The sequence below is a fragment of the Oryctolagus cuniculus genome, chromosome 7 (genome assembly GCF_964237555.1).
Source record: "Oryctolagus cuniculus chromosome 7, mOryCun1.1, whole genome shotgun sequence".
NCBI lineage: Eukaryota > Metazoa > Chordata > Mammalia > Lagomorpha > Leporidae > Oryctolagus > Oryctolagus cuniculus.
In genome coordinates this window covers 81,912,393-81,937,748 of record NC_091438.1, presented here as the reverse complement: position 1 = coordinate 81,937,748, position 25,356 = coordinate 81,912,393, and the positions used below count along the sequence as shown (strand labels likewise).

The 25,356-nt window shown below is 40.9% G+C and overlaps 1 protein-coding gene across 1 annotated transcript; it reads left to right on the top strand.

Annotated features, from left to right (window-relative positions):
- Positions 1 to 1,222: 1,222 nt before the first annotated feature.
- On the top strand, positions 1,223 to 22,509 carry LOC100349257 (guanylate-binding protein 5). Its single transcript, XM_002715513.5, has 11 exons — positions 1,223 to 1,485; positions 2,532 to 2,740; positions 3,250 to 3,377; positions 6,571 to 6,680; positions 6,904 to 7,100; positions 7,447 to 7,689; positions 8,725 to 9,005; positions 10,599 to 10,811; positions 17,391 to 17,493; positions 17,781 to 17,962; positions 21,281 to 22,509. Exons 2-11 carry the CDS (start codon positions 2,551 to 2,553, stop codon positions 21,395 to 21,397), a joined length of 1,764 nt encoding a protein of 587 aa, XP_002715559.3. The 5' UTR covers positions 1,223 to 1,485; positions 2,532 to 2,550; the 3' UTR covers positions 21,398 to 22,509.
- Positions 22,510 to 25,356: the final 2,847 nt, after the last annotated feature.

Sequence of the window (25,356 nt, the reverse complement as noted above, 5' to 3'; positions counted from 1 at the left end):
GCTAGAAGGCAAGACCCATCCCCCTAAAAACCCCAGCCTAAATGTGAACTATGCACTTCCTCTCAGGTCCTGTCTTACAGATGTCTCTACCCTAATAAACCTTGCTATTTTGCTTTCTACTGCTATCTCACACCTGAATTCTTTCTTGTGGGAAGACAAGGACCCTCTGCTTCTCCAGTAACAAGATCAGGTAGGGGCAAGGGGGCGTGGTTTCCAGCTCATGAATCTAATCAATCTAATCCTATCTCCCTGATTGGGCCCCTTATCAAAACCACCCCAAAAGTAGGTATTCAGACATCCTCCACTGAACTTTGTGATAAACACTTTGACTTAGTGCTCAGTAGAGCATACAAAGCTGCAGCAAATGATTCATGGGTTATATCCCAGTCCACGGACAATACTTTGAGAAACACTGCTCTAGATGATAAATATTCTGGGATGGTGCATTTTGTCAGGTGAACTGAAAAGATGGAGCTTTCTTTGATTTTTAAAATACTTTTAAGGTATTGTGTTTCATGGATGATTAGGCTTAATCTATACTCTAAAAGCAAATTTAAATGACTTTTTTTAAAAAGCAATAAGAAATAAACTACTGTATAAAGTAGGATTTTATTCCTGTTTTCATTTCTGTGATTGTAAGATAAGGCACTCTAATTGTAGAGGCATTGTGGAAAATAGTAGTCCTAAGCATATCAAAATATGGTCCTTTGGGTATCCCTTTAGCCATTATCATATTCTTAGACTACACATGTCCATTTTTGAAGCTTTCTGGGAGTGATTTTGTTTGTTATTTGTCTTCTGAGCTGTACATGTATACAAGTACCTACTAAGTACTATGTGATTCTTTTAAAGTGTGTTACTGTAGAGTGCTTCTGAAAATTCAATAAAGTTGTTAAATCAGAAAAAAAAGCAAGAAACTTGACCCTATGTAAGTGTATCAAACATTTCAAAAAATTAGACCCCAAAAATTTTATGAGGTTTCTTCCTGCCCTGCTTCTAAGCTGAAGATAAATATCAGATTTCAAGCTAGGTAAAATACCATACACTTAGAAACATTATCAAGAACCTCAAAGTTTTCTTTTCAGTAGCAACATAGAATTTCTGAGAAATCCGACCAAACCCTCCAGCCCAGCAATTGTCAATATTCAGAAAATATTGTTTGTAACTGCCTTTGCTTTGCAGTTTCAGTTTCCTACAAGCAAGTTTCCCAACGTCATTTCCCACTTTCGGTTTCCCTGTGCTGCACAGTTAACTGTTGGTGGGGAGTTGGTGTGATGTGGGGAGGAGAGGGGATGGGGAATCCCAGGAGGTGGGTAAGGATGAAGTACATTAGAAATCATTTCAGCTACACTCACACTGGGCACAGCAGTTAGAACTCTCATTAGTTCTCGTCAAAGCAGTTTCTTATCAAGTCCTCGTCTAAGCTGATTCCTTGTCTGCTCTGAAAGATCTCTGCTCCCCGCTGATTTTATTGCTCCAGTTAAGGTAAGACTGGGCAAAGGTGGGAAGAACTGTACAAGGTTCCCTTTAGTTTTAAAATTGGTCTGTCTGGGATAGAAGGAAGTCTAACTGGGTGTGGTGTATTGGGACTCAGAAAATATTAAGTCATGGTGTTATCAGAGCAGAATCCATCAAGTGCCAATTACATTCGCTTCTTGCTAAATTAAATATACATATATGGGGAGACCAACCTGTGAGTTTAAAATATCCTGAAACCGCTTTTCTCCCTTTGCCATCTCATGACTTCTAAGCGATTATAATTGCTACTTAGGCTACTTTTCTCTTTATTAAAACCTGGTTAAGCTGGTTCAAACTTTAGTCTGCAAGTCTGATGAGCTATGATTGTTATTTTCGTGAGAAAGAGTAATGAATGAGATACAAAGTAAATAGCTTGCTAAACTGCTAATATGAAGATTCTTCATCTCCCCCCAAAAAAGAAAGAACAGGAAAAGTGAAACCCAGTCTGAACAGTGAAGAGGTTTCCAGACAGTAATGTATTTTGAGCCTTGATCTTGCTCTTCCAAAGTGGGTTTTTCCTATAGCTCTGAGTTTTTTGTTTCTTAGTACTTGTTAACCCTTTATTGTGCTGAATTCTGTCTCTACTCTGCTATTGCCTCTAATATCATGATTTTTAAAGCAAATTTTATTTATTTTTACTTATTTACTTGCTTAAAAGGCAGAGAGAGGCAGACATTGTAGGGCAGTGGATAAGTCACTAGTCCACTCCCAAATGCTTGCAATGGCCAGGGCTGTGCTAGTCTGAAGCCAGGAGCCTGGAACTCTACCTGGGTCTCCCACAAGGGTGGGATTTCCCTTTGTCCACCAAATAGCTAGGAGCCAGTAAGGTGGTCAAGAGTATGAAGGATGTAGTGTTCTACTGCAACCCACATTTGCTAAGCTATTTTCAGCTTTTAGAAAATTCTTCAGCAACAGGCCATGCTGGGGGAGCATATGCCCAGGTTCAGTAGACAAAATGATTTTCTCGGTTTAAACACTAGATATTCTGGCCCAGCTCATCTCTTCCCTTGCAGACAAAGTAACGTCCTGGACATGGCCTTGGAGATCCTCATGGCAGAACCCGTGTGCCTCATTGAGAACACCAGTGAGCAGTTCATGGTCAATGAGGAGGCCGTGCAGATCCTGTCGGCTGTTACGCAGCCCGTGGTGGTGGTAGCTATCGTGGGCCTCTACCGCACGGGCAAGTCCTACCTCATGAACAAGCTGGCTGGGAAGAAGACGGGTGAGCGGCAACAGCTATGCTCTGAGGGTCTCCTCTGTCCACCCACACTGTCACCACTCAGCCTGGGGAGGAGAAGGGAGAAAGGCGGGGAGGGGGAGGGGCACTGAAAGCCAATGTGTGGAAGGCACTGGTCTTTTTATCTCCTGGGAGACAAAGGGCAGCTGTCTGTCCTGATGCCTCACACTGTGTTTTTCATTTGCCCTTAACAAGTCTCTGGGAAAGAGCATAATGTGCACCCCTCATAAAGAGTGAGCTATCAGGGAAGTAATTTCCATAAGTATAATTATAAACTATTGACATTTTAGTAGTATGGTGTTCTTTAAAAAATAAAATTTCCAGTCTATGATGTTTGATGTTATTTTTCTATTCCTTTATTGTAATTCAGAACCAGATTAGTTGTGCCTTCCGTTGTTTTTCCATCTTGCTTCCCCTAAATCCTTTTTCAGTGATCAAGACAATCCTTATTTCCAGAGCCCCTCCCCTATTACAACATCTCCACTTCTCTGCAGGCTTCTCAGTTGGGTCCACCGTGCAGTCTCACACCAAGGGCATCTGGATGTGGTGTGTGCCTCATCCAGAGAAGCCTGACCACACCCTAGTTCTGCTTGACACAGAAGGTCTGGGTGACGTAGAGAAGGTATGGCTACGGGATTCCTTTTTGAATTACCTTTCAGCATTCTTTATCCAGGGAAGTTTCGGTTTTCCTAAATTTATATTCCCACTTGACCAGACAATGGCCTTTAAAACAATTATTTACTTGAAATTAGATAGGCAAGGATCTCTTACCTGCTAGTGCACTCCCTAAATGCCAACAACCAGGGATGGGCCAGGTTGAAGCCAGGAGCTGGGAACTCAATCCAAGTTTCCCAGATAGGTGAAAAGGATCCAACTATTGGATCTTCAGCTACTGCCATCCAGGTTACAGAGTTGGAACTGGAGGCGGAGCTGTAAGTGGAACCCATGCACTCTGATATGGAGTGTGGACATCCTAAGTGGTGGTTTAAATGCTACACCAAAACACCCACCCCAGAATATACATTTTCCTTTCCTTTTTTTTTTAAGATTTTTATTTATTTATTTGAGAGGTAGAGTTACAGGCAGTGAGAGGGAGAGAGAGAGAAAAAAAGGTCTTCCTTCCGTTGGTTTACTCCCCAGATGGCTGCAACAGCTGGAGCTGTGCTGATCTGCAGCGCAGATGCTTCTTCCCCATCTCCCATGTGGGTGCAGGGTCCCAAGCACTTGGGCCATCTTCTATTGCTTTACCAGGCCATAGCAGAGAGCTGGATTAGAAGAGGGGCAGCTGGGACTAGAACCGGTACCCATGTGGTATGCCGGTGCCACAGGTGGAGGAAGCATTGTTTTCAGATGCATTGTTGGCAATTGTTTCACAATCTTTAACTGAAAAAGCAACCTTAATTTTTTTTAACTTTTATTTAATGAATATAAATTTCCAAAGTACGATTTATGGATTACAATGGCTTCCTCCCCATACCGTCCCTCCCACCCACAACCCTCCCCTTTCCCACTCCCTCTCCCCTTCCATTCACATCAAGATTCATTTTCGATTATCTTAATATACAGAAGATCAGCTTAGTATACATTAAGTAAGGATTTCAACAGTTTGCTCCCACACAGAAACATAAAGTGAAAAATAATAGATGATTTTTTTAAATGATGATGAAATCAGATCAGACTTATTGTCATGTTTAATCCCAGTGAGAGTTGATAATTTCTTTCTTTTTTTTTTTTTACAGAGGATCAGTTTAGTATGCATTAAGCAAAGATTTCAACAGTTTGCACCCCCATAGAAACACAAAGTGAAATATATTGTTTGAGTACTCGTTATAGCATTAAATCTCAATGCACAGCACATTAAGGACAGAGATCCTACATGAGGAGTAAGTGCACAGTGACTCCTGTTGTTGACTTTACCAATTGACACTCCTGTTTATGGCATCAGTAATCTCCCTATGTTCCAGTCATGAGTTTCCAAGGCTATGGAAGCCCTCTGAGTTCTCCGATTCTTATCTTGTTTAGACAAGGTCATATTCAAAGTGGAGGTTCTCTCCTCCCTTCAGAGAAAGGTACCTCCTTCTTTGAAGACCTGTTCTTTCCACTGGGATCTCACTCACAGAGATCTTTTGCCAGAGTGTCTTGGCTTTCCATGCCTGAAATACTCTCATGGGCTTTTCAGCCAGATTGGAATGCCTTTAGGGCTGATTCTGAGGCCAGAGTGCTATTTAGGACATCTGCCATTCTATGAGTCTGCTGAGTATCTCACTTCCAATGTTGGATCACTCTCCCCTTTATTTATTCTATCGGTTAGTGTTAGCAGGTACTAGACTTGTTTATGTGCTCCCTTTGACTCTTAGTCCTTTCATTATGATCAATTGTGAACTGAAATTGATCACTTGGAATAGTGAGATGGCATTGGTACATGCCACCTTGATGGGATTAAATTGGAGTCCCCTGGTATGTTTCTAATTCTATCATTTGGGGCAAGTCAGCTTGAGCATGTCCCAAATTGTACATCTCTTCCCTCTCTTATTCCCACTCTTATGTTTAACAGGGATCACATTTCAGTTAATTTTCAACACTTAAGAATAACTGTGTATTAATTACAAAATTAAACCAGTCATATTAAGTAGAACAGACAAAAAAAAATACTAAGAGGCATAATGTATTAAGTTGTTCATTAACAGTCAGGGCTATGCTGATCAAGTCACCGTTTCCCATAGTGTCCATTTCACTTCAACAGGTTTCCTTTTTGGTGTTCAGTCAGTTGTCACTGATCAGGGAGAACATATGATATTTGTCCCTTTGGGACTGGCTTATTTCACTCAGCATGATGTGTTCCAGATTCCTCCATTTTGTTGCAAATGACTGGATTTCGTTGTTTCTTACTGCGGTATAGTATTCTAAAGAGTACATATCCCATAATTTCTTTATCCAGTCTACCGTTGATGGGCATTTAGGTTGGTTCCAGGTCTTAGCTATTGTGAATTGAGCTGCAATAAACATTAGGGTGCAGACAGCTTTTTTTGTTTGCCAATTTAAATTCCTTTGGGTAAATTCCAAGGAGTGGGATGGCTGGGTCGAACGGTAGGGTTATCTTCAGGTTTCTGAGGAATCTCCAGACTGACTTCCATAGTGGCTTGACCAGTTTGCATTCCCACCAACAGTGGGTTAGTGTCCCTTTTTCCCCACATCCTCGCCAGCATCTGTTGTTGGCAACCTTAATTTTTACAAAAAGTCAACAACATATGGGTCAGTATAAAATTATTCAGGCAAACAAAGAGTTTTCAAAGTTCACATATCAGTCATTATTATTCATCTGGTTTAACATTTGCAGGTAAGGAATCTGTTTTTGATGACTGGTATTCTGTGAATGTTATAAAACATGATTTGGGGCCTGCACAGTGGTGTAGTGGGTAAAGCCGCTGCCTGCAGTGCTGGTATCCCATATGGGTGCTGGTTTGAGGCCCTGCTGCTCCATTTCAGATAAAGCTTTCTGCTATGGCCTGGGAAAGCAGAAGGAGATGGCCCAGGTCCTTGGGCCCCTGTACCTGCCTGGGAGACCTGGTGGAAGCTCCTGTCTCCTGGTTTTGGATCGACACAGCTCTGGCCATTGTAACCACCTAGGGAGTGAGCCAGTGGATGGAAGACCTCTCTCTTTCTCTCTCTCTCTCTCTCTCTCTGCCTCTCTGTAACTCCGCCTTTCAAATAAATAAATAAATCTTTAAAAAAAAAGAAAAGAAGTGATTGGTTACCACCAGGTGACTCTGGGTTGCTTTAAGAAAGAAATGATTTAAATTTGTTCTCACTTCTAGGCTGATGACAGCAATGATATCAAGATCTTTACACTGGCGATCCTATTGAGTAGTACCTTTGTGTACAATACCATGAGCAAAATTGATCAGGGATCTATGGACCTACTGAAGTATCCTTTTGTAGAGAAGTTTTAGTTTCAAAGTCTATCTGTGTGACCTCATGAATCCTCAAAATGAAATATAACAAAAACACTGAAAGTACCAAGACAAAAGCCCATATATGAGGGCCCCATGTTTATTGATTAAAGCAAAATCAAAGTCTGGGGATACAGTCAACTGAAAGGGGCTCAGCTGCAGTCCTGTCACCACCACTTTTCCTTAGCTGCGTGTCAGCAATGTGACAGAACTGACAGATCTGCTGAGGGTGAGAACCTCACCTGACCCAGATGTGGGTGAAGACGCTGCTGGCCATGTGAGCTTCTTTCCAGACCTGGTGTGGACTCTGAGAGATTTCTTCCTAGACCTTCAAATAGACGGGCAGCTCATCACAGCAGATGAATACCTGGAGAACTCACTGAAGCTGAAAGAAGGTGACAGGGACTTCAGGGTTGGGAATGGGGAGTTTAACCCAGGAAGTGATCCGTTTAGGACAGGTGGTTAAATGTAAACTTTCTCATATTGACTCACCTATCTCTTTCACAAAAGAAGTTTAAAATACCATCAATTTAGAATGAATTAATATTAATAATAAATTGCATTAGTCCCATACACTTGGAACAAATTTCTTTTTTTCCTTTTCCTAATTATTCACTTTTTTTCTTAAGATTTCTATCTCTCAGTAACATCAGATGGAAAGGCATTAACTTGATGTATTTAGATCATTGTTCAACACGATGTAAATCCTATGCTAAATAAATACCATTTTTCCATATTTAGGTGATGATCAAAGAACTCAGTCCTACAATTTGCCCCGTAAGTGTATAAAGAAGTTCTTTCCAACAAGAAAATGCTTTATCTTTGACTCACCCACTGACTTGAAGAAGCTTTCCCAACTTGAGACACTGAGTGATGATGACCTGGAACCTCTATTTGTGCAACAAGTGGCAGAATTCTGTTCCTACATCTTTAATCATTCTATGACCAAGACTCTTCCGGGAGGCATCAAGGTCAATGGACCTCGTGAGTACCTTTTGTAGGATTTTCCTTCAATTCACTCTCTTGAGTAAGGGACACATTTAAGACAAATGTGTAAGCAATTACAGTCATGGAAATCATATGTATCACATGTCCCAATGGTTGTCAAAGTCCCAATAGATATTTCTATTATTGTTTTTAGAAAGGCCTCAAACATAAAATAGGTATATCATTTGATGATAGAACAAGTGAAATACATTTTTCCCATAAGTGATCCACTATTGAAATAGACTAATCCACACAAGTTGGCAGTATTTATTCAACAAATATATTGGTTCCTTATTATGCATCATGTCCTTTGATAGGTATTGTATGAGCAAGAGATCCATATTCTCTGTAGAAATAGTTGGTTGATGCAAAATTAAACAAAGGCCCAAAAGTCTAAAGCCCACGAAGAGGTTTAAACAGATTTCTTGTTCTAGTATTTTCTAAGAATTCTGTCTTAGAGCTCTGTAAATAATTGCTAGATCATAGAGGGAAACAAAAAAGTGCAAACAAAAAAGTGTAAATGATAAGGAAGTTAAACAGGAAAGACTCAACAAGAATATGGAAAACCAGTTCCAAATTACTCGCTTCACACTTTATTGGTGAAGGTTAATCCTGCATAGCAGTGAGCCCATGTTAAAGTGAAAAAGAAAATTGAGTTCTGAAGAGAATAGAAAATTGAAGAAAAGGAAAAGAGAGGGCAGATTAAAAAGAATAAGGCATTGAGTATTCTAATAAAATGAGTATGCACGACTTTTATAAAATTATTTTCTTCATGGGAGAAGAATGAAATATGGATGAATCGTCTCATACATCTTGAGATTTTCTTCTTTACACATTATTTCTTTTCCCAAAGAAGGAAACACTTGCCTTGTTGATCACACTATTTCTTACAGGAACCTATTTTGTCCACTTGATCAAAATACTGAACAATTTCATAAATAGAATGTTAAATTAACATTTTCAGAATTATTCAGTATAGTTCATGGCCTCTTTTTCTGCAAATTAATGAAAGCCTGGTTTCACTCTGTGAAGGTCTAGAGAGCCTGTTGCTGACCTACGTCAATGCCATTAGCTGTGGGGATCTGCCTTGCATGGAAAACGCAGTTCTGACCTTAACCCAGAAGGAGAACACGGCTGCTGTGCAAAAGGCCATTGCCCACTATGACCAGCAGATGAGCCAGAAGGTGCAGCTGCCCACAGAAACCCTCCAGGAGCTGCTGGACCTGCACACTGCTTCTCGGAGAGAGGCCATCGGAGTCTTCATGAAGGACTCCTTCAAGGATGTGGATCAAAAGTTTCAGAAGGAATTAGAGGTAGTTATTTTTTGGTTTTAGTTCACAAATATTAAGTTCCAGATCAAGGCAAAGTATTGCTATAAATAGTAAAACATGACTTCATTAAGAAAAGGAATTTCTACTACACTGGGAAATAATGATAGTCAACCACATGTTTATGATGCCACTTTTACTGTAAAAACAAACAAGCAAACAAGTAATACTCTGTGCTCTACATATTCTGAGCTTTTTGATACCAGCTCAAGGTTTTGACTACTTGTAATAGAAATTAGCAAGGAGCCATTGTTGAACCCAGACAAGGCCTATTGGTGCTTATACCTGAGCACAACAAGAATATGCCACTGATGGACTCTCCAGAGGGAAGATGAATGGGAGATGTATCAGGCTGGGGAGATGTAGTCATGTGCTCTTGAACTCTGACTTAGCCACCTTGGTACTGGGCACTTCATTGTTCTCCACAGGCTCACTTGCCTCTTTTGTACACGCCATATTCAAAATGTCAGTGCTGCTCACTACCACCTCCACACGAAGGTCATGTATCCACAGTACTGGTCACATATCCACTATTCACAGCATGCATAGATTGAAGAAGTCACTAACAGGGCAGTAGGGGGTCTTTTGCAATGAGAGTCTGGATGCTCCCTGCTCCTGATTGGTTTGGAGTTGGGTCGAGTAACCTTTGGTGGGAGATGGATACACATATGGCTTGGGAGATGGATATGTGTTCAAGACGGGAGGGGCTTGATTTAGTGAGCCCTATTTCTGTTGTCTCTCATTTTCCCATATGCAAACTACTTTATCATGTTATAGCCATGGACTTATTTGAACTAATTTTAAACCTATAAATGATTGTATTTACAAAGTATTAAATTGGCTTTTAAAAAAATCTAACATAAAGAATTGTAAATTCAATACATTAAAATGGTACAAATGATGTATCTGAGTTTTATAAAATAAACTACTATAAGTCCAATTAGTTTAAAGCACTTTAAAATTTATTTTTTTGGTTTGAAAGGTGGGGGGGGGGAGAGATTGAGAGAGAGAGAGGGAGAGAGAGCAATATCATCCATCTAATATTTCACTCTCCAAAGAGCTTCAGTAGCCAGTAGCCAGGACAAGGGTCATGGCCAAAGCCAGGAGCCAGGAACTTCATCCTGGTCTTCCACAGAGGTGGCAGGGGCCCAAGCAGTTGAGCCATCTTTCACTGCCTTCCCAGGCACATCAGCAAGAAACTGAATTGGAAGTGGAGCAGCAAGGACTTGTAGCTTTACTATGATGTGGGATCCCAGGTTCAGTAAAACATTAAAACGAGAAAAATTGTGAAACAGTAGGCTAAGTTTAGAAACAGAGCAGAAGACTACATGTCTGTGGTCTGAAGATCACCCATAAAGGAAAAATAACAAGAAAATGGGATTTCAGGAAATTTGAAACTGAAAAGTAAATGCTAGTTTTCTAAAGTATCATCATTGGAACTTTTCCAGGTTTCATGGGATGGTTATAGTTTTGTTTGTATTCCTCTGTGCTTCTAGAAAAAAATATAGATTCTTTTTGAAAACCCATCCAGAAACACTGAAATGATGCTAACATCTTCTGGGTTTTGTCTCTTTGTAGGCACTACTGGATGCAAAGCGTGATGACTTTTGTAAACGGAACTTGGAAGCCTCATCGGATCTTTGCTCAGCTCTGCTTCAGGATATTTTTGGTCCCCTAGAAGAAGCAGTGAAGCAGGGGACTTATTCGAAACCAGGAGGTCACAATCTCTACCTTCAGAAGACAGAAGAGCTGAAGGCAGAGTACTATCAGAAGCCCAGGAAAGGGATACAGGTATCCCTGATTCGATTTATTAATTATGGAAAATGCATGGGGCAGCTGTTTATAAAAATTGAGGACAGGAGGAAAGACACCACTGTAAGTTCAGATGAGGTTTTTGCCTCTGCCAGAGGTTACTCTTTCATTAAATGAACATGCATAGAAAAATATGTGCCTGGTACTGGTGTTCCTAAAGCCAAAGTTATGCTTGAATGATATCCCTGGAATTGCATGGAACCATTACCATAGTCATCAGACCTCTGCTCAGCCATCAGCATTGATTGCCACAAAGGGATCTTTTTGGTTACCCAGGACAGAATGCCAATAATTGAAACTAATTCTAGAAAAAAAAAAAAACCCAGTAATTGATTAGCTTATAAAAGCCCAAAGCAAAGTTTTAATTTTGTTTCAAATGTAGATACAATTCAGAATGTAAAGTGTCATCAATTTCCCTTTGTTTTGGTTTCCAATCCCCCACTTCTTATTTCTGTTCCCTTTCCATGACTAATGGCTTCACTGTCAGGCAGACTTAGCCCCATGACAACAGCATTGACAGTGCTAGGTCCAACTTATTATTCCTTTTTTAACCTTTATTTAGTAAATATAAATTTTCAAAGTACAGTTTATGCATTACAGTGGCTTCCCCCCCCCTATAATTTCCCTCCGACTCGCACCCCTCCCATCTCCCGCTCCCTCTCTCATTCCATTCACATCAAGATTCATTTTCAATTATCTTTATATAAGAAGATCAATTTAGTATATATTAAGTAAAGATTCATCAGTTTGCACCCACACAGAAACACAAAGTGTAAAATACTGTTTCAGTACTAGTTATAGCATTACTTCACATTGGACAACACAATAAGGACAGATCCCACATGAGAAGTAAGTACACAGTGACTCCTGTAGTTGACTTAACACTTTGACACTCTTGTTTATGGTGTCAATAATCTCCCTAGGCTCTAGTCATGAGTTTCCAAGGCTATGGAAGCCTTTTGAGTTTGCCGACTTCGATCTTATTCTGACAGGGTCATAGTCAAAGTGGAAATTCTCTCCTCCCTTCAGAGAAAGGTACCTCCTTCTTTGATGGCCCCATTCTTTCCACTGGGATCTCACTCGCAGAGATCTTTAATTAAGGTCTTCTTTTTTTTTTTTTTTTTTTTTTTTTCCAGAGTGTCTTGGCTTTCCATGCCTAAAATACTCTCATGGGCTCTTCAGCCATATCTGAATGCTTTAAGGGCTGATTCTGAGGCCAGAGTGCTATTTAGGACATCTGCCATTCTATGAGTCTGCTGTGTATCCTGCTTTGCATTTTGGATCGTTCTCTCCCTTTTTGATTCTTCTATAAGTTAGTATTAGCAGACACTAGTCTTGTTTGTGTGATCCCTTTGACTCTTAGACCTATCAGTGTGATCAATTGTGAACTGAAATTGATCACTTGGACTAGTGAGATGGCATTGGTACATGCTACCTTGATGGCATTCCATTGGAATCCCCTGGCATGTTTCTAACTCTACCATTTGAGGCAAGTCCGATTAAGCATGTCCCAAATTGTACATCTCCTCCCTCTCTTATTCCCACTCATATTTAACAGGGATCACTTTTCAGTTAAAATTTAAACCCCTAAGAATAATTGTGTGTTAATTACAGAGTTCAACCAATAGTACCAGAACAAAAAAAAATACTAAAAGGGGTAAAGTATTACATTGTACATCAACAGTCAGGACAAGGGCTGATCAAGTCACTGTTTCTCATAGTGTCCATTTCACTTCAACAGGTTTCCCCTTTGGTGCTCAGTCAGTTGTCGCCAATCAGGGAGAATATATGATATTTGTCCCTTTGGGACTGGCTTAATTCACTCAGCATGATGTTTTCCTTAGAAGTTCTTCCTCAGCCATGGTATTGCCTGTGTATACAAAAGCTGTTGATTTTTGTGCATTGATTTTATATCCTGCTACTTTGCCAAACTCTTCTATGAGTTCCAATAGTCTCTTAGTAGAGTTCTTTGGGTCCCCTAAGTAAAGAATCATATCGTCTGCAAAGAGGGATAGTTTGAGTTCTTCCTTCCCAATTTGCAACCCTTTAATTTCTTTCTCTTGCCTAATAGCTTTAGCTAAACCTTCCAGAGCTATATTGAATAGCAGTGGTGAGAGTGGGCATCCCTGTTTGGTACCAGATCTCAGTGGAAATGCTTCCAACTTTTCCCCATTCAATAGGATGTTGGCCGTGGGTTTTTCATAAATTGCTTTGATTGTATTGAGGAATGTTCCTTCCATACCCAGTTTGCTTAGAGTTTTCATCATGAACGGGTGTTGTATTTTATCAAATACTTTCTCGGCATCTATTGAGATAATCATATGGTTTTTCTTGTGCAGTCTGTTAATGTGGTGTATCACATTGATTGATTTGCGCACATTAAACCATCCCTGCATACCAGGGATAAATCCCACTTGGTCTGGGTGGATGATCTTTCTGATGTGTTGTTGTATTCTATTGGTGAGAATTTTTGAGGATTTTTGCATCTATGTTCATCAGGGATCTTGCTCTGTAATTCTCTTTCAATGCTGCATCTTTTTCTGGCTTAGGAATTAAGGTGATGCTGGCTTCATAGAAAGAGTTTGGGAGGATTCCCTCTTTTTTGATTGTTCTGAATAGTTTGAGAAGAATTGGAGTTAGTTCTTTTTTAAATGTCTGGTAGAATTCAGCAGTGAATCCATCTGGTCCTGGGCTTTTCTTTGTTGGGAGGGCCTTTATTACTGTTTCAATTTCTGTCTCAGTTTTGGGTCTGTTTAGGTTTTCTATATCTTCCTGGTTCATTTAAGTAGGTTGCATGTGTCCAGGAATCTATCCATTTCTGATAGATTTTCCTGTTTGCTGGCATACAAGTCCTTGTAGTAATTTCTGATGATTCTTTTTATTTCTGTGGTGTCTGTTGTTATGTTTCCTTTTTCACCACTGATTTTATTGATTTGGGTTTTTTTTCTTTTTTTTTGTTAGTTGGACCAATGGGGTGTCAATTTTGTTTATTTTTCAAAAACCCAGCTCCTCGTTTGGCTGATTTTTTTGTAATTTTTTTTTTGATTCAATCCTGTTGATTTCTTCTCTGATTTTAATTATTTCTCTTCTCCTACTAGATTTGGGTCTGGTTTGCTGTGGTTTTTCTAGATCCTTGAGATGAATTGAGAGTTCATCTATTTGGTGCCTTTCCAATTTCTTGATGTAGGCACCTATTGATATAAACTTTCCTCTTAACACTGCTTTTGCTGTATCCCATAAGTTTTGATGTGTTGTGTTGTTATCCTCATTTACTTCCAGAAAGTTTTTGATTTCTCTTTTGATTTCTTCAGTGACCCAGTGTTCATTCAGGAACATGTTGTTCAATCTCCATGTGTTTGCATATGCTCTAGGGATTCCTGAGTTGCTAATTTCCAACTTCATTCTGCTGTGGTCTGAGAAGCTGCATCGTATGATTCTAATTCTTTTGAATTTGCTGAGACTTGCTTTATGGCCTAGTATGTGGTCAATCCTAGAGAAGGTTCTATGTACTGCTGAGAAGAATGTAAATGGTTTCTGTGTAGGATGAAAAGTTCTGTAGATATCTGTTAGATTCATTTGGGCAATAGTGTCAATTAAATCTGCTGTTTCCTTGTTAATCTTCTGTCTGGTTGATCTGCCTATTTCTGAGAGTGGATTATTGAAGTCCCCCAGTACTATTGTATTGGAGTCTAAGTCTCCCTTTAAGTGCCTTAACAAATCTTTTAAATAAACTGGTGCCCTGTAATTAGGTGCATATAAATTGATAATCGTTATATCTTCCTGCTGAATTGATCCCTTAATCATTGTATAGTGCCCCTCTTTGTCTCTCGTAACAGTTTTTGTGGTAAAGTTTATGTTGTCTGATATTAAGATGGCTATGCCCGCTCTTTTTTCATTTCTGTTGGCATGGTATATCTTTTTCCAGCCTTTCACTTTCAGTCTGTATGCATCATTGTTGGAAAGATGTGTTTCTTGTAAGCAGCAAATAGATGGGTTTTGTTCCTTAACCCAATCAGCCAATCTGTGTCTTTTAACTGGACATTCAGGCCATTAACGTTCAATGTGACTATTGATAAGTAGTAACTTTGCCCTGCCATTTGCCAAAGATATTTTCTAATATATGCTTTGAACTTCCTGTGATCTCTTGCTGTGAGGTTTCCTTCCTTTACCTTCTTTCATATTGATGACCGTATTTCTGTGTTTCTGTGTGTTACACATCTTTAAGCATCTTTTGCAGGGCTGGACGAGTGGTGACAAATTCTTTCAATTTCTGTTTGCTATGAAAAGTCTTTATTTCACCTTCATTCACAAATGATAGCTTTGCAGGATATAATATTCTGGGCTGGCAGTTTTTCTCTCTTAGTACCTGGGCTATATCTCGCCATTCCCTTCTAGCTTGTAGGGTTTCTGTTGAGAAGTCAGCTGTGAGTCTGATTGGAGATCCTCTGAGAGTAATCTGACATTTCTCTCTTGCACATTTTAGAATCTTTTCTTTATGTTTCACTGTGGTGAGTTTGATTATAACGTGTCGTGGTGAGGATCTCTTTTGTTCATGTTTACTAGGGGTTCTATGAGCTTCCTGTACCAGGATGTCTCTGTCCTTCTCCAAACCCAGGAAGTTCTCTGCAAGTATCTCACTAAAAAGGCCTTCTAATTCTTTCTCTCTCCATGCTTTCCGGAACTCCTAGAACCCTAATGTTGGGTTTTTTAATAGTATCCTTTAGATTCCCAACATTATTTTTTAGATTTCTGATTTCCTCTTCTTTTCTTTGGTATGACTGTATACTTTCCTGTGCTCTGTCTTCTAAGTCCGATATTCTCTCTTCTGTTTCACTGACTCTGTTTTTAAGGCTCTCTAATGTGTTTGTCATTTGATCTATTGAATTCTTCATTTCATTTTGATTTCTCTTCACTATCACACTTTCCTGTTCTACTAGCTTCTGCGTTTCATTTTGATTCCTCCTTAATATTTCATTTTCGAAGGAGATTTTCTATCCTGTCCAGTAAGGATTTCCGTAGCTCAAGCATTGATTTTGAAAACTTCTAATTGTTCTTATCATAAATTTTTTGAAATCGGTATCTTGCATTTCTTCTTTCTCATCATCTTCATAATCTTGGCTTGGGGTGTCTGTTTCATTTGGGGGTGTCATAGTGCCTTCCTTGTTCTTGTTTCCTCGGTTTCTGCGTTTGTTGCTTGGCATCGTGGAGATATTCTTTGGATTCTTCTTCCCTTGCTGTGGTGTTTTTTCTTGTTATACTATGACTGTATTAAGTGGACTGTCTGCTTTTCATGGAGGCTTAGAGGCTTGAGATGGGTGTGGCCTGAGAGCTCCGTTTGGTTCCTCAGGGTTAAGGGTGTGCCAAAGGTGTCACTCCCAGGTTAGGCATGGTAAATCTCTCTCTCTCTCTCTTTCTTTCTTTGATTCAAAAGGGAAGTAATTCCGCACAGCTGAGCGGAATTGGAGGTAGTTAGCAGGTGAATGATATACCCACAGGAGCCAGAGATCGGAAGCTCTTTCCCAAGGACCATACAGGGAAGCTGTACTGCCCTTAGTGTGGACTCAAATTCTCCTGCAGTCTCCCACTGGATTGCCAAGGTTACTGAATTGTAGCATCTCTGGAGAGTACTCACATGAATTCCATGAGTTCTCTCACCCACTGTGTCTTTTTTCACAGTCTCAGTTCATTAGCACCACACATTCACTAGGTCCTAATCTCCTGTTATTTTACCCGCCCCAGAGTCAGGTTTTTCTGCTTGGATGTGGGCAGGCGCAGCCCTGAGGTCGCCCCGCTTATGATGTATGTCCAAAATGGCGCCTGCTCTTTGTCTTGCTTGCCTTTGAGAGGTGAGCAGAGAGAGAGAAACTCGTGTCCATATTGGTCACTTTTTTTTCTCTCTCTCTTCTAGTTAGCCTCTTGAACTTTTCCCCAAGGGGTTTAAAGCCTCGTTCCCTCTAGTCTCCTCTTTCTGCTTGCCCGCTGGTGTCTCAGGCTATTGAGGTTCGGCTCACCTCGCATTCCAGTGCTGGTGTGTTGATTCTGCCACTGATGTCCGGAACCATGGGCTCCCACGCTCTCCACGCAGGTCCACTGTGAATCACTAGTTCCGGAAGAGTTTCCTCTGCTGTTTTTTCCCCTACTCTTCCTTGAACCTGCAGTATCTCCAATTTTATTAAACTGTCTCTTCCTGGACTATCAGTGTGCTCCCTTCCTATTCCACCATCTTGACGCTCTCTCACTTAGTTATTCCTTAGTGCCCTCAGTCTCAGGAGGGAGTAAGAGCATCTTTCCCCAGAATCCATAACAGTTTTCCAAACACCTAGTAACTGTATTTTTCTATCTGTGAATAAATCCTTTGCATATGGTGGCCTTGAGTGCTCAAAGGGGCCTGTTGGGGGTTTATGTCCACCTTGTGGCAGGAGCAGCTTGGTGGATAGTTCCAGCAAGCACAGGTTGAGCACCTCCTAGGAGGAAGAGAGTTGAGAAGATGAAGAAATAGACAGCATTGATAATTTATCACCATTCCCTATGCCTGACTGCATGTTTTTGGCCTCCTAGGCTGAGGAAGCTCTGCAGGAGTATTTAAAGTCCAAGGAGTCTGTGAGTGCTACAATTCTGCAGACAGACCAGGCTCTCAGAGCCAGAGAGGAGGAGATGAAAGGTGAGAAGGGATGGAAGCAATGTAAGATGAACAGAAATGTCTACATTTGAACTTGGCCTGGCTCGCCTGGGATAATTACACTGCGGTGGGAATGGCAAAGATGCATCTTAGCCCCTCAGGCCACATCTGAGTGTGGCATGAGGAGTGCATTCTGGTTACCTGGGATGGAGAAACAGGCCCTGGGGACTTTCCCAAAGAAGTCGGACAATGAACAGGGAGATGTGGGAGGCAGAGGGAAGGGGCACGTTCATCCTGGAGGGGTCTGACCTTCTCCACTCTCTCCTCAGAGGCACGCAGGCAAGCGGAGGCTGCAAGGGCTGAAGCAGAAAGGTTGGAGGCCATTCAACGGGAGAACCAGCGGCTGATGGAGGAGCAGGAGAGGCGCCACCAGGAAGAGGTGCGACAAATGGAGATGAACAGAGCACGGATGTTGCAAGAGCAGCAGAGGGCCAAGGAGCGCCGGCTCCAGGTACTCATCAGTTATTTCATCTCGGGTTTTTTGCCATCTCTCCCCATACTGTGATGATGGGTGAACCACTGGGCGGGGTGAGAGGGTCCAATGTGGTAGCTGAGAGCCAGGATTCTGGAGCCATCCTGCTGCATGTGCATCTGAGCCCCACCTCCTGTTCAATAACAGCGACTTCTAAAAGTTTATGGGGAAATGGAATGAAAATACAAGTTCATTTTGATGCAAAATATTTTTTACAAGCCATGTTTAGTTTTTTTTTTTTTTTTTCTTAGATTTATTTATTTAAGGCCGGCACCACCACTCACTTGGCTAATCCTCTGCCTGCGGTGCCAGCACCCTGGGTTTTAGTCCCGGTTGGGGTGCCGATTCTGTCCCGGTTGCTCCTCTTCCAGTCCAGCTCTCTGCTGTGGCCTGGGAGTACAGTGGAGGATGGCCCAAGTGCTTGGGGCCCTGCACCCACATGGGAGACCAGGAGGAAGCACTTGGCTCCTGGCTTCGGATCAGTGCAGTGTGCCGGCTGTAGTGGCCATTTTGGGGGTGAAGCAGTGGAAGGAAGACCTTTCGCTCTGTCTCTCTCTCTCTCCCGCTGTCTAACTCTGCCTGTCAAAAAAAAAAAAAAAAGATTTAGTTATTTACCTGAAAGTCAGAGCTACACAGAGATAGGAGAGAAGCATGGAGAGAGAGAGAGAGAGAGAGAGAGAGAGAGAGAGAGAGGTGTTCTATCTGCTGGTTCACTCCCCAGCTGGCCGCAATGGCTGGAGCTATGGCAATCCGAGCCAGGAGCCAGGAGCTTCTTCCAGGTCTCCCACATGGGTGCAGGGACCCAAGGACTTGGGCCATCTTCCCCTGCTTTCCCAGGCCATAGCAGAGAGCTGGATCGGAAGTGGAGCAGCCAGGACTAGAACCAGCGCCCATATGGGATGCTGGCACTGCAGGCGGCAGCTTTACCCACTACGCCACAGTGCTGGTCCCTCCATGTGTAGTTTTTTTAAATTTTTTTTGACAGATAGAGTTAGACAATGAGAGACAGAGACAGAGAGAAAGGTCTTCCTTCCATTGGTTCACTCCCCAAATGGCTGCTACGGCCGTGCTGCACTGATCTGAAGCCAGGAGCCAGGTGCTTCCTCCTGGTCTCCCATGCAGGTGCAGGGCCCAAGGACCTGGGCCATCCTCCACTGCACTGCTGGGCCACAGCAGAGAGCTGGCCTGGAAGAGGAGCAACCGGGACAGAACCGGTGCCCCAACCAGGACTAGAACCCAGGGTGCCGGCACCACAGGCAGAGGATTAGCCTAATGAGCCAGGGCGCTGGCCATGTAGTTTTTCATAATACACATTTTCCATGGAATTTTTGAAGACTGTGTACACATATATTTTAAAATTTCTGGCAGCCAGATAAGCTTATCTTTTAATTCGCTTTCCAGAAACTTGATGTACCATCATACTGTGTTAAGCACGTTGTCTGTCTCCTGTCTTCCTAGCTTAACAGAGTCAGTGGTGATACTCAGTTATAGGGTTACTTTTGTAATCAAGTGAGTTATATTTATGTTTAAAATAGGACTATGCGCAGAGTAAATAGCGTAAACTATTGAACAAAGACATTTCTAGAGCACAATAATAGTTATTTTGATCAACTTGCTAATTCCTATTTTTTTAAAAAAGGTTTTACTTATTTGAGAGGCATAATTACAAAAAAAAAAAAAAAAAAAGAGCAGGAGAGACAGAGAGGGAAAGGTAGAGAGAAAAGTCTTCCATCCACTGGTTCACACTCAAAATGGCCACAATGTCTGGAACTCGGCTGATCTGAAGCCAGGAGCCAGGAATTTAGTAATCAAAACCACATTATGATTTAAGATGCTGGTGTTCCAAGTAGGGTTTAATCCACTGTGCCAAAATGCTTTGATCATAGATATCTTATTAAATTAACTTTGTATTACTATGTCTATACCCAATCCTTGCCTTGACAATCTCTAGTTCTGAAGGTCTGAAGGCCTTTAACTTGCAGAAGTTGTTCTTATCCAGTCCTGTAGTTTTTTCATCGCTCAATACACAGTGGCTTTTATTAACCAAGCATTGTACCAAGCACACTGAATGCATTCTTTCCTGTAACCTATTCACTGTGGAACAGAATCCTGACTTTCCCCCTATTATTCAGGATCTACTCCAATATACTTTTTAAAATATTTATTTGAAATGCAGAGTTTTAGAGAGGCAGAGAGAGAGAGAGAGAGAGAGAGAGAAAGTCTTCCATACACTGGGTTCACTCCTGAAATGGCTGCAATGGCCAGAGCTGTGCTGATCCAAAGCCAGGAGCCAGGAACTTCTTCTGGGTCTCCCACGCAGGTACAGAGGCCCAAGACTTAGGCCATCTTCTACTGCTTTCCCAGGCCATAGCAGAGAGCTGGATCAGAAGTGGAGCAGCCGAGATTCAAACCAGTGCCTATATGGGATGCAGGCACTGCAAGCGGTGGCTTAGGCCCCCTATGCCACTGTGCCGGCCTCCAAGATATTTTTTAGATTTCAGCACTTTCCTGAATGACAAGATGGGCAATGTAGGGCTTTTGATCTCCAGAATCTTTTCTTCTACTTCTGCTTCCAAAACTGTGCTGACCTAGCAGAAATTCCCTCATCTGAGGCTCAGACCTCAGTGGATCCCAGATGTCACTTAGAGTTGCTAGTTTTCCATCAGCGCTGCTGTTGTAATGCAGCACGTCAAGCCGCCAGTTGCAGCTCTGGCATCCCATACTGAAGCACAGGTTTAAATCCCAGCTGCTCCGTTTCCAATCCAGCTCTCTGCTAATGCACCTGGGAAAGGTGGAAGTTGGCCTAAGTACTTGAGTCCCTGCCACCCATGAGGAGGCCCAGGTGGAGTTCCAGGCTCCTGGCTTTGGCCTGACCCTTTCCCAGCTGTTGTGACCATTTAGGGATCTCTCTTTCTGTCTCTGTTACTTTGCCTTTCTCTCTATGTATAGATTACATTCTCTCATGTGTAAATGAGAACTAAAGTCACACTGTGACTGATTCTTCAGGAAATCGTACAGTGTAAAGAGAAAGATAATGTTGGGATGGAATACTAAGGACAGTAAGGACAGCAACATTTTGCAGATTGAAAGATGTTTCTGGAGGTAGAGAAAGAGAAGCAGATTGGATAATTACAGGAGTGGGTTGGAAGTACACACATGGAAGAGAGAGATTTGGGGCCTGTCTACTGTTACTGTGAGTTAAAATAAAGAAGGACAAGTGAATGATGTAGGCCACCAGAAAGAAGATTGATTTCACTTTTGTGCTAAGTTTAATATTTTCTCATCATCTCTCTTTAGGAAGAGGCTCAGAGGCTGAATGCAATACACCAAGCTGAACAAGCACGACTTCAGGAGGAGCTCCGTAGACTCCAGCAAGTTTCTCGACCTCCAAATGATGATTGCATCTTACTCTAACACGGTGAACACCAGACTTTCTTTTCCACCAAAGAGACAAAGGAACAAAAACACTGTAGACACTTAGAAATCTACACTTAAACAAGCTAGTAATTACTACACTGATGTTTTCTATCGAGTTATAATGTTGTGGTGCTGATTATACAACAAGGGTGATTTTATCACTGCCTTCATTTACGGATGATACTAGGCTACATGAGAGGCAGCTTTCTCCTGCATCCCAGTGCCACCTGTCTAGTCTTCCCTATTTCTCTCAAGGACATTTTCAGTTATGGAGAGGGTCAGTCATGTATAGTCAGGTCAGTCACATAGAAGGTCAGTCACATAGGCTCAGTCAAGTAGAGCTTAACCAATCAAACCTGGGATTAGCTGGACATCACTCCTGTTGGTGGGCATGTGTTGGATACATGTACAGTTCTCCTGGGTGGAGGCCTGTTCAAGGGGGCTGACGTGGCTCTTCAGCTGAGCCATAGCCCATCTGCACAGAGACACAGCGAGCTGAACGCCGATGACGATCTTGTGAGATGAGTGTTTTAGAAGGTGAAAGCAACTACCAACATGGAGATCGTGTTGTGAGCTTTAAAGCTAAATAAAGCTTTTCTTTTTGTTCACCCTGAAAAAGGGCATGGCATTAGCAGACTCTTTGAAAATCTGAGATAATGTATATTGTGGTTAATCAGGTTGCATTCCATGTTTTTAGTTTTTGAGAGCTGATACAGTGGTGGTATAAGGAGTGCAGAATGAGGTGCCAACAGATCTGATGGGGTTAATTCAATTGGATTTTTGGTCATAGTGCTACAGTTAAATGATCTTAAATCTTTGCAATCATTTGTAAAAGTCACTGGTTTTTCTCTTAAAAGTATAAATTATATGTCTGTATATATTTGCAGCCACAAAAACATTTAAAAATTATAACCCAGTATTATCTTGTTTTTATTTTCCTCAGTAGTAAAATTCCAGAAGGAAGTCTGAATTTCCATGAGGAAATGAACAATTACTTTAACACTTGAATTAAAACACGTTTTCCTGTATCTTTTTATTGTGCTGTTGCTGTTATTATTGGTGCCTTTTTTATTTATCTCCAGTAAAATATGTTTTAGAAGTTACAGAAACATGACATTGTGCTGTCATTTGTCCTCCTTCTAACTACTTACTCATGTAAGGAATTTTCCAGTTATGCTATAGGAGCTTGAATTTTTCTTAATTGCCTAAAGCATGTTATTTATTCACAGGAGAAAAGGAGATGAATTTTCATATCTGTCCTTTTTTCTTTGCCATGAAATTTATCACATTGAACATCCTACATCAGGTAGAGTCTATGCTGCTCAGTTGTATTTCTAGATTTGAATTTCAGAACAAACTAATACATTCCTCTGAGCATTTGTCTAGCTGTAATTAACCTTGCAAGCTAATACAACCAAGAGGAAGTAACACCCATTTTCACACTGGAGAAATGTCATGGTTGAAAAGAACAACCACATCTCCAAGTTAAATATTGGTGTCACTGCTACTCATCTTAAACAGATTATTACAACCCTGAGGCCTAGCAAAATTAAGTCACTTAACTACTTGTTGATGTTGCTAGCCTAGACCATATTGCAAAGAACCTAGTTTCTAGGCCAATACTTCTGTTATATTTGTGACTTCGCCAAAAATCAAGGTTTTCCTTTCTTTAGTAACCCCCAGAGGAGTATGTTGCCTCCATCATGACCTATCACCATGATCATGAACGTTCTTTCCCATTGGCTCCCTTAGCTTCCTTTCTTCCTCAGATGCCCTGATATCTCAGGACAGGGGACTGACATTAGGTGCAAAAGGATAAGAAAATGTACTTCTAGGTAAACATTAGCCATTCCTTGAAATTTCCAAGAAGTAGATGAAGTCTTCTGATTTTCTTGGTCTCACAGCTGTGAAATTACCTGATTGTATTGTAAATGTACTGAAAAACAAAGAGATTCTCCCCAAAGTCTCCATGCAGAGCACAACACCCCTAACACTTGTATTTTATCTCACAGAATTGGGATTTCCCCAACTGGAAAGCATAAGCTTCTGCTGTTTGAAGCTACTAAGTTCATGGTGCTTTCTTATGGCAGCAATGGGAAGCCAATATACTGTGTTTAATAATTAACACTCTGTGGGAATAAGAGAGGGAGGAGATGTACAGTTTGGCACATGCTCACTAGGACTTACCCCTAATGGTAGAGCTAGAAATGTGCCAGGGGATTCCAATTCAGTCCCATCAAGGTGGCATGTACCAGTGCCATCTTACTTGTTAAAGTGATCAGTTTAAGTTCATAATTGATAAAAAAGATAGGATTAAGTGTCAAAGGGATTAAATAAATAAGACAAGTGTCTGCTAATAATAACTGATATAATTAAAAAGGAGAGAACTATCCAACATGGGAAGTGGGATACACAGCAGACTCATAGAATGGCAGATGTCCTAAACAGCACTCTGGCCTCAGAATCAGCCCTTAAGGCATTCAGTTATGGCTAAAAAGCCCATGAGAGTATTTCAGGCATGGAAAGCCAAGACACTGTGGCAAAAAAAAAGACCTAAATGAAAGATCTCTGTAAGTGAGATCCCAGTGGAAAGAACAGGCCATCAAAGAAGGAGGTACCTTTCTCTGAAGGGAGGAGAGAACTTCTACTTTGACTATGGCCTTGTCTAAATAAGATCAGAGTTTGTGAACTCAAGAGGCTTCCATAGCCTTGGCAGCTCATGACAAGAGCCTCAGGTGATTACTGACGCCATAAACAAGAGTGTCAATTGTTAAGTCCACAACGTGAGTCACTGTGCACTTACTCCCCATGTAGGATCTCTGTCCTTAATGTGTTGTACTATGTTCTACTCTAAGTTATACATTAAGTTACATTAAATACTACTCAAACAGTACTCTATACTTGTGTGTCTATGTGGGTGCAGTCTATTGAAATCTTTACTTGGTATATACTAAGTTGATCTGTTTATAAAGATAATTGAAAATGAGTCTTGATGAAGAATGGGATGGGAGAGGGAGTGGGAGATTGGATGGTTGAGGATAGGAGGGAGGTTAAGGGGGGAAAAGCCGCAATAATTCAAAAGTTGTACTTTGAAAATTTATATTTATCAAACAAAATTTGAAAAAAATAATTAACAACCTGAAGAGACATTAAAACCATCTGGTATTTATTCAGGATTCATTCTGTACCAGTTGTGGTAGCTATAATAACTCATCTATGGCTCACAAATCCCCAGTGAGCATTTACTATTGTCTTATAATTGTTAGCACAATCATTAACAAAGATAATTAAAATTACCTTTTCTGAGACATTGAAATGAAATAAATTGTCTAAGGACAATATCTCAGAGGCCTTTTGAGTCTAGACCTCACCTTAGTAACTACCTTCTGATTCTTTCCTTGCGTAGGAAAACAAAAATATTTAATAATGTAAAACTTAGGGGCATTTGTTAAAATAACTGAAATCAGAAATAACACTTAAAAATTCAACACTTTTTATGGTATTTTCATGAAAAGAACATCTCATTTATTTTTCATTTATTCTTTAATTTTTATTACTATAAAGAGAACAGAGTTCATGTATTTCATAGGTACAGTTCTTAGAGAAGAACCAGACTTCCTCTCCTTTCCTCCCTCCCTCCCTCCATCTTCTTCCTTCCTTCCTTTTCCTTTTTATGTTAATTTTTTTGCAAAGACATAATTTCAATCTACTCTATAATCAATCACAGGCTTAATTCTCCACTAACCATAATATTCAACAAGTAAGAGGTAGAAAGACCACAAGTCCACAGGTGTCCAACAAAGGGCTAAGAAAAGCAATCATATCACAAGATGTTCATTTCATTACTATACATTTTTTGTATTCTATATTGACTGCCACATGTCAGAGAAAAACATTATCATTTTAATGTATTCAATATTTTACTTTATGATTAGTGCTGTGTGTCTTTGAGTGTG